The sequence below is a fragment of the Montipora capricornis genome, chromosome 5 (genome assembly GCF_036669925.1).
Source record: "Montipora capricornis isolate CH-2021 chromosome 5, ASM3666992v2, whole genome shotgun sequence".
Lineage (NCBI taxonomy): Eukaryota > Metazoa > Cnidaria > Anthozoa > Scleractinia > Acroporidae > Montipora > Montipora capricornis.
This window is the reverse complement of record NC_090887.1, coordinates 3826730-3842393: the sequence shown is the minus strand read 5'-3', so window position 1 is coordinate 3842393 and position 15664 is coordinate 3826730. Positions and strand designations below refer to the sequence as shown.

General features: G+C 38.7%; 1 protein-coding gene across 2 annotated transcripts in view; it reads right to left on the bottom strand.

Annotated features, from left to right (window-relative positions):
* LOC138049165 (islet cell autoantigen 1-like) overlaps positions 1-14866 on the bottom strand; it is a 16121-nt gene extending 1255 nt beyond the window's left edge. Inside the window, exons 1-9 of one of the 2 annotated variants that reach the window (XM_068895324.1) lie at positions 14739-14866; positions 11357-11473; positions 9922-10150; positions 9357-9429; positions 8590-8713; positions 8216-8414; positions 4443-5034; positions 3469-3573; positions 1-1665 (exon numbers count right to left, since the gene is read on the bottom strand). The exon at positions 1-1665 is cut by the window's left edge and continues 1255 nt beyond it. In XM_068895324.1, the coding sequence (XP_068751425.1) occupies positions 1049-1665; positions 3469-3573; positions 4443-5034; positions 8216-8414; positions 8590-8713; positions 9357-9429; positions 9922-10150; positions 11357-11400 (1983 nt within the window). In that variant the 5' untranslated portion in view covers positions 11401-11473; positions 14739-14866 and the 3' untranslated portion in view covers positions 1-1048. The remainder of the gene's footprint in view (positions 1666-3468; positions 3574-4442; positions 5035-8215; positions 8415-8589; positions 8714-9356; positions 9430-9921; positions 10151-11356; positions 11474-14738) is intronic. The other variant, XM_068895325.1, reaches the window with a different exon arrangement.
* Positions 14867-15664: the final 798 nt, after the last annotated feature.

Sequence of the window (15664 nt, the reverse complement as noted above, 5' to 3'; positions counted from 1 at the left end):
TTTAAAAATGAAAGCTATGTATATTGGGCAGTGCTTTCCTGCGGTGCTGTTTATAATGCTGTACACGGTGAACTACTCGTCTACTTTTGAATTTGAGGCTTAACTCCTAAGGCGTGACCCTTGAAATGAAAGTTATTTAGCAGCGTGGAGCTTTTTATTCCAAAGTATGAACATTCAAACGCAAATTAAAGTGAACAGTATTTTCTAGCAACGAGGCAGGAGCTCGTGATTACAACTCTCTATATCTCTCCTTGGCAGGATCGTTTTGTCAGACCGTCGATTTTCCAATAATTATTCAGCCTCCTAGCCAATCCACGCACAATGATTCCTTTACGTCACATATCCATAAATTGACAAATACATGTATTAATATTCATTATCTTTTCAATGAAAATCAGTTACGGGATGGTTCTGAAAATGACAAGAACCAAGAGTGAATTATTTAAGAGTGTTGATCTATCACTTTGCGGCCTTGCCCCAGAACAGCCACAAATGGATTTATTTTTAGATACACTTTGCACGCGAAACGAATAAAGGGCCACCAATTTTAACCAATCAGAAGAAGCCATGTCACGCGTGACAGCTTCTGCCATGTTTTTTTCAGGGACATGACAATTGATTTTCGCGGGAATGGGTATTCTAAAAATAGACTCATTTGTGACTGTGCAGGGGAGTCCATCTATGCAATAACAATACTCTTATCTAATTCATTTTTGCAAGAACTGTGGAACTGTTCCTCGAATTGAGGACAACACTTGCTCGGTCCTGGGCATGAATTCCTGTCGAATCTATTGCTACTGCAAGGTTCTCCCTTCCGGTTTGTTCATGATACAAGAGTATTAACCCCGTCAATCCCAAAGGGATCCCCACTAAGGTAGCACTAACCCCACCAATCCTAAGAGGACCCCCACTGAGGAGTGAAATGGGGGCACTCTTAGGAGTGGAGGGGTCAACATTCAAGCTAATCAAGTTGTACCTCACAAAATGATACTAAGTTTTTCTTGTCCAATTTAATTTGCGAATTTCACGAAGTAAGATTCTTACTAAGTTAACACTGTCTCTCCTCCTCGCTCTTCTTTTTCTGCTTGTCAATAGCATCAGGATTAGCCAATGGATCTAAATCAGAAAACAAGCTGAACCAAGCAGACATGTCAGATCCCTTCTTGCCCTTTCCTTTCTCTTTTCCTTTTGCTGTCTGTGACTGCCCTTGCGCCTGTTTGGGTTGGGAAACTAACTGGGTACTTTGCCTCTGGCTGCTAGAGAGCTGGGGCCGACTTAATAGACTTCCTATCCCTCCCGTGGATGCTTTTCCAATCCCCTCCTGGGAGGGCACCGAACTTGGCACGTCCCCGAAAGGATCAAACTTGGCCATACTATTAAGAAGGTCGGATGGCATCATAAAGTTGTGACTGCCTTCGGACCACGATTCACTCGGCTCCTGTGAGGGTTTGGCAGCTTCGAGTGGTTCATCGCCGAACATATCTTTCCACGTTTTACTGAAGCTGTTGTCACTCTCTGTCGTGTTCTGTCCCCCTGATGCTCCAGTGCCACCGAGTATCTCGTTTAGGATGTCAAGATCTGACTTATTTTCTGCATCCTTGTCTTCCCTTGTCGGGGAGCCAAATAGCAGGTCGTCAGCTGTCATTAATGGCGCTTTTTCTACACCTAGGACCAAAGAGAAAATAAGCGGCTAACTACAGGCTCGTCTGTTTCCTCGCAAGCTAACTGCAGGCAAAAACTTGAGTCAGGTTTTAGGTCTATCATGTCTAATTACAGCTAATTTTCGACATATCAAGAATTACAGACGGAAATCTTTCATACTGGTGGCAAAGAGAAGTTATTTTTTTACAAATGAGCAGAGTGATCCTGTTTCAAGGCATACATTGTCTCTATGAATGGAAGGCCAAGGAACATGAAATGAGACCAGGTGCCAAGGTAGCTGCCACGTGATAACACCATCATTTCACACTTCATCGCCTGTATAACCGTTAATGGCAAGGACAAAATAGAATCAGACAGTTTAAAGCTCCTAGGTGTAAGTATTAATTGTGAGCTCAGTTTTAATAAGCATGTTAGTGATGTTTGAATAAAAGCCAGTCAGCGAATTGGGGTGATGATGAGGTTAAGGAATCTCATACAAACTGAGGCCAAATTACAACTTAATAAGGCAGCCATTCTCCCTCACTTAAAGTATTGCCACTTAATTCGGCATTCCTGTAGGGTTTCGGGCACTTGTAGACTGGTGAGAGTGCAGAAGCTGGGATTGCGTGCACTTTTTAAGGACAAGATGTCTAGCTGCCAAGCCAAGTTACCATCCTTGTTTAATAGGAGAATACAACATAATTTTCTATATGTATTTTAATATAAAAAGTGACCATAATTTGTGCTCGCGGACAATTTGTGATATGTACATGACTAACAGTCATCCCTATAATTTACGGCAGACCGATTTCTATCTACCAAGTTTTAGCACTGCCAAATATGGAAAACATTCGGTAAGATAATTAGGCCCTAGACTCTGGAGCAAGCCGCTATCGAGTGAAGACAGATTGGCTGCTAGTCTCAAGCACTTTAAGACAAGGCTACTTGACCTACCTAACATTTTAGACGGATGCAATGGGTGTTCTTTATGTAATTCATGATTTTATCAATTTTAATTATTTACACTTGTATTCTTCGAATGGTAAATTATTTGTATTTTGTAGTCAATTTTATAATTTTAGTTGGTTAAGTTGTTAGATGTTGTTAAGTTGTTTGGTGTGCCCTGTTAGCACAGCATATTCCCCCCTGCTAGCTTTCAATTAACACGTTAATAAAGTCATTATTATTGGTGGTTCTTTTGATGAAATTGGTTCAAAGGGAAAATCTCATGTCACCTTTTATTGCTAGAGAATCGACTTAAAGTGTACATGACATATTTTTCTAAAGCTTTAGGATCCGTATGGACTTTTTTTGGTTGTTTTTATCTCAGAAAACCACGATGATTCACTTGTTTCGCTTAAGTTAAGAGAGTCTGCAAATTTCAATAGAATGCTCATTAAATTTAAGCCACCAAAACAGTTAGCTTAAGTGAGTTGGCAATTTCTTTCGGCCAATGAGGAGTCGCTTTCTATTATTCAAATCGGAAATGCAACAGGCGTACTATTTTTATTCTTCTATTGCCACGTGCTCTCTCCTCATTTAATCTTACCCGTGAAACAAGTATTATTTTTAAGTCGCTTAACGGTCTGCAAACACACCAATTTTAGGAATGTTAAGCGAGACAACGGCTGTCGTTAAACAAGGCCAATCTGTCATATACACTTTAAGCCCACTTTTTGCATGAAATTCACTGAAATGTACACTCAACTCACTGTTTTCACCCCAAGTCAAATTACTTTGTTAGATAATTGCTACATCAGCTGACCATAATCTTTGACTCTTGCAAGTCTCTCGGCAAGAACAACACACAATTTCAGTGTGACATACCTGCTGTAGGAATTTTCTTAGCATCTTCGTAACTGGGTGGCATTAGCGCATTATGTCCGTTGCTGCTTGGTGCACTCTCAAAGGATGACAAAAGATCACCGTAGTCTTTAAGAAGATAAAATAATATTAACTTTGACATTACAATCATAAATACAGAACTGAACAGAAGATGTTTTCAGAGAACTATCACAATGTAAAGCAGGTTATGACGTCAACGCAGTCTTTGTTGCGGGGTCGTTGATCAAATTTCAACTAGTTTTTCCACTAAACAGTGACTTTGAAGGAGAGAGTTTAGCAAACTATAAAAATTAGTGTTAGACAAGTGCAGAGAATTGTTGAGCAGAGAGGATTTTTTTGAGGTGATGGACACTTTTAAATTGTTTCTTTTGAATTATTAAACGGGCGTGCCAGTGAACTAGCTTAATAGCAAAGTGCTCTTTTACTTTAAACAAAGCAATTACATGCAGGCAATGCACTGGAAGAAATAACTAAGTTTCACCACAAGTTGCAAATCAATGGCTACCAACACAGTAATATTATTTATCAGGGTAAAGTTCCACAGCAACTATATCTGTATGTCTAGCACTTAGTAACTCCCCTTGACCAAGTACTGTTTTTGCTTGCATGGCCTCATACAATATAAACCTTTTGAGATATCACATAAAGCCAGTCAAATTTGAAGTAAAACGTAATCTTTGCATAAAATTATAATGTGTGGGTTCTTTACTGTCCAGCACAATTTTATGCACAAAATATAAAGGGTTGTGATACAGGACCCACAGTCTATAGTCCTTATCTGAGAAGTCTTAAGATGACAATTTGGAGATTTATTTTAAATCCCTGAGTATTTGCATGCTCAAGTCAATCCCAACACTTCCTGCATGATACAGTAATCCAATGCTTTTTCTACTTAGTTACCTAATCCGACATAAAATCTCTCAATAAAAAGATGGCTCACAAGGCAAACACTGTACCTGGCTGATGTTGAGGTGGAAGCAAGTCATCCCCGCCCAGCAGATCAATAAATGCACTTGGTTCATGAGGTAGATTTGCATTCTCATTACACACTTCGTCATCTCCAAGTAAATCGGTTTCTATAAGAGATTCATCGCCATTTTTCACTGTCTCCTGGGATGGTCCCACATCTGATCTTTTCTCCTCTAATGGCGAATGGTCCAATGAAATCAACTGATCGTCGTCATCTTCATTTAACGCTTCCTGTTTTTGATCTCCATCTGTGGTTTGTGGTTTCCCTTCTTCAGAGTCTTTCTCAGGTTTTGCTTCCTTCCCTTCTTCATCTTTGTCTTTTGTTTCACTCTCAAGTGGTAAAGGATTAAGGCTTTTCAACATTTGAAATTGATAAGTCGGCAATCCCTTGAACTGTTCTGATACCTGTGTCATTGTTCTTGAAGTATTTTCCCAAAATTTGAGCAAAGCCTGCTGGTATGCGGCTAGCGTACTTGAAAGGAGGTTACATCTACTGGCAGAAAGGAGATCTATCTTTTGCATGACATCCACTTTTAACTTTTCAAATTTCTTTTTGCCCTTTCTAACCTGACCCTGAACCTAAATGACAGAAATGCAACAGCAAAAAATTCAATACAAATAGTGTCAATAACTGCGATGGTCATGCATAAGGAGGCAGTGTGGCCCAGTGGTTAGGGCGCTTGCCTTGAGATCCGGAGATCCCGGGTTCAAGACCCGCTCTGACCACTCGTTGAATTTGTTCCTGGTAGTCCCTGGTTCAAATTCCCAGCTGCACTTGTAAATAGCCAACTGGTTTGCCTCCGGCCGGTTGGGATTCTTAACAGTTGTTGTTGTTCTGTTCCTTCGTTTCGTTGTTGTTCATTGGCCCTGAAAAGCCCCTATGGGGAGCGGTCAATTACGTATGTATTGTATTGTATTATTGTATAATACCACTTAACAACTGCATCGCTAAGTGGAGGTTGGTTGCCTGAGCCATCCTGGAGCTTCCACTATTGGCAGCCAACTCCAAGATGGAGACTGCACCGATGGCTGGCAAAATCTGGCAAACCAGCCATGAGCCCCCACGCCCCCGAGAAGACAGGCACCCATCACAGTGGTAAACAGTGGAAAGTAGAGGGGGGCGGGGGGAGGGAGGGAAAAAAAAAAACGCTGCACACTCCACACAAAATGCCCCTTCTTCCTGCCATACCGATGAAAAAGCTGTACCACGCAAAGCATGAGGAATCCCACGCATGTGCAAATAACAAAACCACTGACAACAACTGGCTGCAGTCGGTCCTAGTTGTTAACAAAGTTAAACTGCATTTAACCTCATAAACACCGGTAGATAAGCCGCAACTCAAGTTTAGAAGCTCAAGACTAAGAAAAGAATTTTGACGAAAATTCATACCTGAGGTACTTCTTATTCTGGGGTTGGGGATGATTATGGAAATTTACGGATCGAAATGAATTTTAATCTTAGGTTTGAAAAAGCTGTCTTTAATTATTTCAGTTTTGGGGAAAAAAGAAGCTGACTTCCCTGAGTGAAGTAGCCACTGCGGCCTTTCATCGGCTTTCCGTAATATTACTGAAACCATCACTGATCAAATTAAGTCTTTGCTTTACTGTTAACCCATTGATGAGTAATAATTTATAGTCTGGCCGGTTTAGGCCAGTTTGGGTGTCAATGGGTTTTAAAATGCCTCACCAAAATACCAGCTATGAAGCTCTATATTTTTGTTATTTCCTTTGAGGTAAAAAAAACATATAGAAAGCTGAACAAATCAGAAAAAGAGATGGTTTCACAGATCAGTTGGTAAAACACTGAACCTAATCCTAATCCCAGTTTTGACAAACATGTGCTCCAGTCAAAATGACAACTTCTTGTTAACAATCAACGGCCATACATATTGACAATAATAAAGTTAGTGATAAGGTTAGGATAATCTTAACTGTAGGTTTTACAACCAATTGACTCCTGAACTACATGTACCCCCCCCCCCCCCTCCCTTACGCGTAAAATTGTCTAGCGTTAGACAGAGTAAAATCTATCAAGTCTTACTCTTAGGAGTCTGGGTTAAAGGGGAGTGGATATATAGGTTTGCCATCCACAAGAGAGCTGGTTTAAGTAGATGTATACATGTAGGTTTGCCATCCACAAGAGAGCTGGTTTAAGTGGATGTATAGGTTTGCCATCCACAGGAGACCTTATTCCAAAATGGCCGTCATTTAAATATTTTTTTGTTTTTATTCAAATTAGCCCTTGATGCCTCGTTCTTGAGCTGAAAATTCAAAAGAATATTTTGCCTTGAACGAGGCATCAAGGTCTAATTTGAATAAAAACAAAAGAATATCTAAATGGTGGCCATTTTGGAATAAGGTGTAGAGAGCTGGTTTAAGTGGATGTATGGGTTGTTAAGATTAAAAAAGGAGAGGACAATTAGATGACCAACCTCGTTTCCAGGGTCTCTCTTCACTGCCTCCGTTGTCGTTGAGAAAAAGACACTGGTTCAGGCTGGTCAAATGGCACTTGTCAACAAACATTTTCCCACTGGGGGTAGTGTTTTCATCATTATTTTGATCCCGCAACTGGGCGAAAGTGTATTCGTTTGACAAGGCATTTTTTAAATAAGTAATCTTTATCTAAAGTATCAAAAACGTCAAAACAGCTGATGTTTTATTCCCACAGGAGATGAATTCCCACAAAAGCGGTCAATCTAAAAACAAGAGCTTTTGTGACCGACAAGACAACTTTAATGTTGAGCGGTGATTGACATTCACTTAAAACAATGATTTTGTTAGTGGCTAAAGTTTCTTCTGCACAACACACACGAAGATAAAAGAATACACCATACACTACGTTTGCTTGATAAAAATGTCTCTTTTATTTTACCAGGGCTAAAAATATACACGCTATTAAAGCGCTGTACAGTGGTAAAAAAAGAAAACCACAACATCTTAACAACATGGATAATTTACATACAGTTGTTGAAAGATAAATATCGTAATTCAAAACTGTCTACTTGCTGTACAAGATTGCAACTTTGAAAATGAAAATCAAAGAACAAAATAAAATACCTGCACATGTTAATACAGTTTGATTTGATGATTTGAGGTCGATACGTGACATAAGAACTTACCATTGTAAATAACATCACCCTGGCTGATCGCTGAACATGTTTGTTTCCCATGGATAAACCTTTCGCTTGTTTTCCAGTACGACAAAATCCTCCTTTCTTTAAAATTGTTGCAAACTAGTAGCATTCTTCGTTAATCCGGACCTTCTCACTGGTGAAAACTTGAATGGCACGATCATATTTTGTGGCATTTGATCAATTTGCCATTCAAGTTGAATTCCATATGTGCAGTACATAAAAATACTGCAGTCAAATATTTTGTTGACTGTCATCTGGCCACAAAATCAATTGCGTGCTGACTCCTTTCTTCACAATGTTGACAAGGCCTACATTGCCACCCCTCCCGTAACACACATTTGGTGAAGCCCCCAGATTCTGGGAGACACGTGACCAGCCTGAACCAGGGTCTTTTTCTCAACGACAATGGAGGCAGATAAGAGAGGCCCTGGGAACGAGGTTGTTAGATGACATTCATTGCATTTACTTCTGGGCACAAGCAATGTTAAAATTGTCAAAAAAGGTAAGGGAACACTAACTGGCCCTTATCAAAACCAGTGTGCATATAGTTGACAGCATTTCTAGGCAGAAGCCAGAAAAAGAATGAGAGTGCTGGACACGAAATGAAAAAAAATAAGAATACTGACCTCTCTAAATTTATCTAATCTCTTGTATTCTTCTGGGTCTAACTCTTTCGATATGTTTGCCATCCACAAGAGAGCTGCCCTGTAGTCTGTTCTAGACTGCTCCATGCGACTTACAGTCTGAAATGTGTCAGAGATTGCGCGATACCTGAATGTTTCAACTTCCTGGTACAATCGTACAAGTGGAGTTCTTAAACTCAACCTATAATAAACATTCAAGGGAAATTTATTTCATAATGTATTACCAGCATTCCAGATGAGTGATGCATACATGTAATACAGCTGGACTATCAAGTTACATGTACAAGAAAAATGGCAAGAATCAGTTTAGTGGACTGCATTAACATTTATCTACATGTACATGTAGTATACATTACCTTTGCTGTGCAGAGTAGCTCTGTGCCTTGCCAACAGCAATCATCATTTTTCCAGCTTTGGATTTATCCTGAGATCCTTGCTCTCGCAGAAAGCGCCCCATTTCATTCTCATCTTGAGATAATGCTAAAGAGAAAAGATCAAATAGTTTGCAATATATATATAGACCACAAGAGCCAATGGCATTAATAATACCGGTATTTAAAAGAACCATGACTTTTGAAAAGTTGGGAGAGCTAAAAGTTTGGAACTGAAGTTTGTAACATTTTTGATGTATGTAAGAGAACTGATAAACTTTGGAGTCTTCTCAGATAAGGAAAATAGATTATGGCCCATCTTATAAAAAACCTTGTTCCTACATTTCATCTAGTATGTAGGACACGAAATAACCACACAATGCTCTCAAAGATTAGGAACATGGCTGGATTAGCTTTAAATGTTCCCCAGTTAAGTAGAAATACAAAAAGATGTTTGGCAGCTTAGAATGTTGGGGACAGTACCAGAAATTCAGCTTTAACTTACATGTACCAAACGTCTGTCTTATCTTCTTGGAAAATACACTATGCAGTACATGTGATCAAAAACTCTCCTTCTCTTCTGATTTGATTTAATGCTTTGATTTCAGTCTCCCTAAATGAGCGTCAAGCTCAGCAACACAAGTTTAAGACTTAAAGAAAGTGGCTATTACAATTTAGTTGATTATAAATAAATTATGATCATCATTATCATAGAGAAACTGTTTTCTCTAAAAATGCACCATGCAACTTACCAAATATTCTATTTTGATAGATTTCTACAGCCTTTAGTATGTCCATGCATGTCTTTTGTATGTGCCTGAAAGCCTGTTGAAAGAACACAATAAACACTAATGCTGTCACATAATGATCTCCCCCAGATGTAGCTGCTCCTTGCCAGGCAAATCACATGTATCACAATTACCACCTTCTAGAGTTACATCGTACACACAGGAACCCTTACATCATATTATCATGGTAATAGATTAAGAACAATCTACGTGTACACTTTAGTCTACCTGTAAGATATTGAAATTTTTGTATGAACACAGACCCTCACCCACTGCTTGCTCATTCTTCAACACAGTGTTTTAGTGAAAAAAAAAAAAAAAAAGAAAGATCTGCCACTGACATATGCCAAATGTGAGATTAATTAAGGTACAGTTTGTATCTTGACCCTGAGGTCAAAAACATTTGTCATGTACAATGATGTTGGCAAAACACAGCAAAAGAAGTTCAGGTCGCACCATATTGAATTTCATGGTTAATAGGTTCACATTGTGCAGGATACCACTGACCAGGTCGCTTTATAACTCCTACCTCGAGACGGGCATCCACTTCTAAGTCTCCAGCTACAACAAAAGAGTCCTGCTCTTTTCCCAATTTTTGGATTACTGTCTGTTTTGTGTGCCAGTATTTTTGTTCCACTTTGCCCTTAAATCCTGCTGAGGATGGTCGATAGGGATTGTAGCCATAGTTGTAGCTGTAGTTCCCCTCAAAACCTTCTTCATCATCATGGTAGGGTTGGTATGACCTGTGGTGGTCATCACTGTAGAGAAGTGAAAGACCACATACACAAGTTGTATCATTAATTTTTCTTGCCAGAGTGAATTAAAAACCCTAATGAAATCATGACTTGCAAATTATATGTTCCTCTTTGCGGAAGAGTCTCGAGTCCCTGCAATTTCTATATTAAGTGAAACTCAAGGATTACATACATGTACATGTAAACACAAAGCTGAAAAACCCTACCAGAGATCACTGCAGCTTAATGACACATTATTAAAACTCTTCAAGGATTTTAAAGTACACAATTCCCACTTTTTATAACTAAATACCTATACATGTAGTACATAGAGCCAGTGTGGCCCAGTGGTTAGGGCGCTTGCCTTGAGATGCAGAGATCCGGGTCCGAGACCTGCTCTGACCACTTGTTAAATTTGTTCCTGGTAGTCCCTGACCAGTTCAACTTCCCAGCTGCACTTGTAAATAGCCAACTGGTGCATGACTGTACATTACGTTTTTAAATATTGTGTATGCCAGAGTTCTGGAATAAAAGGTGAGTCTTGAATCAACTACACCAAATGTGACCTCTAACAGGAAAAGATACACTAGCGCTTTCCCGTTAAACGGCCTCAAGCGTTGGGAGGGTGTTGGCAAAGAAGTGTTGGGTATTTGTTGGGTCCCCGATACAAGTGTTGGAAAAAGCGTTGGAAGTGTTGGAAAACACTTCACAGTTAGGAGGCAGTGTGGCCCAGTGGTTAGGGCACTTGCCTTGAGATCCGGAGATCCCGGGTTCAAGACCCACTCTGACCACTCGCTGAATTTGTTCCTGGTACAGTAGTCCCTGGTGTATGTATGTATGTATGTTTTTAAACCTTGCGGCACTAAAATAATTACTGTAATAACTGAACACAAGACCTAAAACAATCAGAGATGGACTCCTGAAAATGTTTTCAGACCCAGTGGTACATGAATCACTGTCGTAGTAGCTAAAGCCCTTGATTTCCTGTAGGGATCTTGCCTTAATTAAGAGGTTGTTGCAAAACCGAACATTGGTCTTGTTGATGATCAGGATTGGATGACAAGAGCAACAAGAATGTCACAAACCTTTTCGCAAGGCCTCACATTATATATGCACCACTTTGGCTCAAATGATATAGGTAATGATGGGTAACACTTTCTGGCACCACATTTTTTCAGTCCCTTTTCAAGTTCCAGACACAATGTGCTACATGTAGCAACTAAAGATTACCTCTCCTCAGGATCTTGTGCAACCTTCTGATAGGTATTGTTCATTGTGATGAGTGATGACTGATTTTCACTCAATTTCCACTATAATGTAGACAGCCACAAGGTCATTCAAATCTGCCTAAGTAAAAAACAAGAAAGGTGAATGTCAGATATCCTTATAGAGGTTTTGCACGGAAGCCATGTTGCATGGCAGGAACAATGAAAATGTTTTGCATTAGAAAGAACATTTAGTCCCATAGGAAAACTATAGTGAACTAGTTCCAAAATTTACAGTGATTTTCATTATTATGCAGAATCTAATCTTCAAACGGCCAACCGCTTCCATCAGTCCAACTTCCAACACCAAGCCAAAAGTTGGCAAAACAAGGATGCCAAAATCATTAATTGATGTGTGACATAACCTACCAATCAGCAGCTTTGGTTCCCACAGTACATTTGGCATTCAAACTTGATACCGATGGAAAGTGATGGAATCTACAAGCTATATGAATATATTTACTGCAGAACCTCTAAAAAGATATCACGATGGTATTTAAATTTGAGCTGTGAACTTAAAAAAAAAAAACTCCAATTCTGATTTCACTTTCCAGAGGTGGAGTTGATCTTGCCGGCCTTGTTCGAAATTTGATTGAGGGAAGCCAAAACGCACCTTGAAAGTAAGTTTCCCAATAATTATTATTATTAAAATCGCAGTAAAGTTGTTGTCAGTTTTCCCATCTTTGAAAGCCAAGGGAAAAAGTGACCCAATAAAATATTATAATATTATTGTGGACTAGGACAGAAACATGTAAGTGTTTCAAGAACAAAGTTGGTTACATTTAAGGTGATTGGCTGGATCTATTCCTGACAACAAACAAGCTATTGATACCACAAACTCTTAATTTGCAGTGCAGGGGTTTCAATGAAATTTGAAGTTGACAGCTGGTTTGAGAAGAGGAAAGGACTATTGTCATCATCAAAATGAATTTTAATCATAGGTTTGAAAGAATCTTTATATATATAATAATTAGGATAGTACAGCACTCTCAATGGTCAATAGCTGTGTTTAGACAAGAGTATGTAAACATGCTGTGACATCACACTAATTCTGAATGGTTATGTGTTGTCAGACGCGTTCTTTGATTGGCTGGTACGAAATATCACCATGTATCAAGAAAATGTCTTTCAATCAAGAAGAAATTAAAGCATTTTTCTTCATTTGTCGAATTACTCTACAAAAGTAGTAGAGGACTTTATTCCGTGTTTACGTAACCTCATCTGAACACTCAGGGAGTTGGGAGAATTCTTGACAGTAAGCAAACCGTCTAAATGTCTTGTATTCTCCCAACTCCTTCTCATGTTTAGATGAGGCTATGTAAACACAGAAAAAGTTTCTGCTTGAAGTAGTTGACACTTTTTGTCAACTGTTTGTACTTATTGAAACCACAGGTAATGCAAAGAAACCTATGACAGAGCAATGCAGAACACTTTGTAATGTCAAATGTAGAGCAGACTCACACAACTCACTGTGCAAATTTGGAAGTCAATGAAACTTTAGGTTTATTTCATTTTGCCCTTTTCCCTTTACAGGGCTTGATACAGTCGACTAAAACATCTAGAGAAGTCGCAAATTTGTGACTACATTTGTAGTTTTCACCTTTGCTCACTTTTCAAAATAAAAGGGTTTGCAGTTGCCACTTTGCTGCTACTTTTGCTAAATCAAATAAAGAAATGAAAAAATTGTTTCTCCACGTGAATTTTTCTTTTAAATCTGACAACATGGGATACAATTGTAGTGAAATTTAGCTGCGATGCTACTTTCGTCATTCACCATTTTCAGCGGCTTCTTTAGACAGTTATTTTGTTTTTAAACCGCTGGCAACACAATAATTATACGTTGTGACACCTTTGCAACTAAATAAATTATTTTCATATCTCCTTGCAAAATTGCAACTGGTTTTTTATTTTACTGACACCTAGCTCAAACGCCCTGGGATGCTCCCAGTTGAAGAGTAAAATCGTCTGGCGTTAGAAAGAGTAACATCTGCCAAGTTTCACTCCCAGGGGTCAATGAGTTAATTGTGTAAAAAATCATAAGACGATATAACAGTAACAAACTTAATTGTAAGTGTTATAATGGCAAGGATGCGTTAGATAACTACAAATTTTGTTACAAAGAGGCTTCAATGAAAATAAGAAATAACAGAACAGTTTTCCTTAATTTGTGATAGCAATTGTACTCACATGATTTTCCTTGTGCAATTTGAAATAAACAAGCACTGTCTCATAATTTTTTTTCAAAGACTACAAATTTTTCATCTTTCAAAAAAAATTACTCTTGCTTATTTATTCCACATTGCACTTGAAGTCATGTGATTATCTATACAAATTAGGCGGCTTTTAAGTAAAAATAACCTTTTGGGTTTAAGGTGAACTTCAAGTCTTTTTGTATGGCTAAGATGTGCAACAAACATCCCTACAACTCACCAAATAGCCTAAAAGGATAAACCATGTAATTCTCTCACATACCGCTATATATTTGACAAAAATAAATGTTATTGTCTTGTATTTCCCTTTGTATCAGGTTTTGACTAAGAAAGACAAAACACGGCATTGAAATAATTATTACTTTTCCTTGCCGATGATGCTGAGCAATGTCAAAAAAAAATAGCAAATTCTAATTTTATTGCCTTCACGACAACCGGCAGTTCAGAAAATTCAATTACAAATTGCATTTGAAAACTTCGGTGCAATTTAAGATCAACACGAGCATACAATGTAGTTCAAACTCTTATTTTTGTACAACAAGGCTGAAGCAGCGTACAAAGCTGTGCCTTTACGAAAAAGCTTTTCCCCTGTGATACGGTACGTGGATTTATTCAAAGGACATAAAATATTAAAATGTTCCTGCTTTTTTATTTAAGTTATACTAAGTAGCTCGTTTATTGCTTAGAGAACAAGACGTCGAGTGCTCACAGAATAAAATCAAAACATGATACAACACAACAACACAATAAAACAGTAAAACCCTCGCACTGGTGAGATTTTGTTGTTTCGTAATTTTAAATTTTCCAATAAAGAGTTCATCTCTCTTGACCCAAACCGCGTTGATCGCTCGATCAAATTTAGTCACTACTGTCTATCTTTCAGAGCAAAAAGTGCGAGAGAAAAAAAAAACACAGCTGTTGTTTTTGATACTGAGTCCAAAGAAGCGGGAGAATAGCAACGATTTTAAGGAAGAAAGGTAATTAGCATAAGCTACCTGGAAGATCAAACAGTCAGGGGAGTTTCAGTGGTGACACGACATCAACATGGTGAACAAGAAAAGTAAACCGCCTTTCGCCGCCGTTAAGTCGCAAGAAATCCTGGAGAAATCGAAATAGTTAGATTACAAAGCACTTTACCTGTTTTTCGACGATTCATCAGCGCTGACAACAGAAACTTTTTTCATAAAAAAATCAAAAGCCTTCAATTTCTTTCATGGCAAAAAACACAACAAATATGGCCGCCAAATGCGCGCGCAACGTATGCTGGTCACCACTTCTCCGCTAGCCCGATGGGAAGTCCGTCCACTTATGGACGGTGCCTACTATTGTTATTGCGCATACGTTCTGCGCATCTCCGGATACTCGGATTTCCTATCGGTAGTGCTTACTAATGCAGGGATATTTTTTGCGCGGTTTAAATTTATGCGGAAAAAGCAGAAGTTAGAAAGTGCTCTTGGTATCCAAAAAGAAAATTGGGGGTAACCATGCATTTTTCAGAGATAATGAAGCTTTAATTTGGAAAGGAACGCCATACATTGCTTTGTATTTTGAAGCTTTTTGCCAATATTGTTGATTAATTTTCTTTGAAAAATGCGTGGTTACCCCCAATTTTCTTTTTTGATTTTAATAACACTTGTTGATATCTGCTTTTCCCGCACATTCATAAAACCGCGCAAAAATACCTTTGAATTAGTAGGCACCGTCCTTATTGGAGATCTTACTATTCTAGGACGAGGCCCTGACATGACAGGGTAAATTCCGACAAGCGACATGGATGGCTCAAAAAGTAGCGACAGCACATAAAATGCAATTCCGACAAAAGACATCCTTTCCCAGCAAAATTCCGACAGTAACGTCAAGGCCGAGAATGAGCCGATTAAACCCCAACAAGAGCGATTTTAAAATTCAGACAACCAATTGAAGCTAAATTCAGAAAAGACAGAATTTATCGTTTTTGGCTCCCACTTTCATCCTAATTAAGCCATCCCTTCTTCCTGTTCAAAGTGGTGAAGATTCACCTGACCCTTCTGATTCTGCCAAGAACATTGGTGTAATTTTTGATA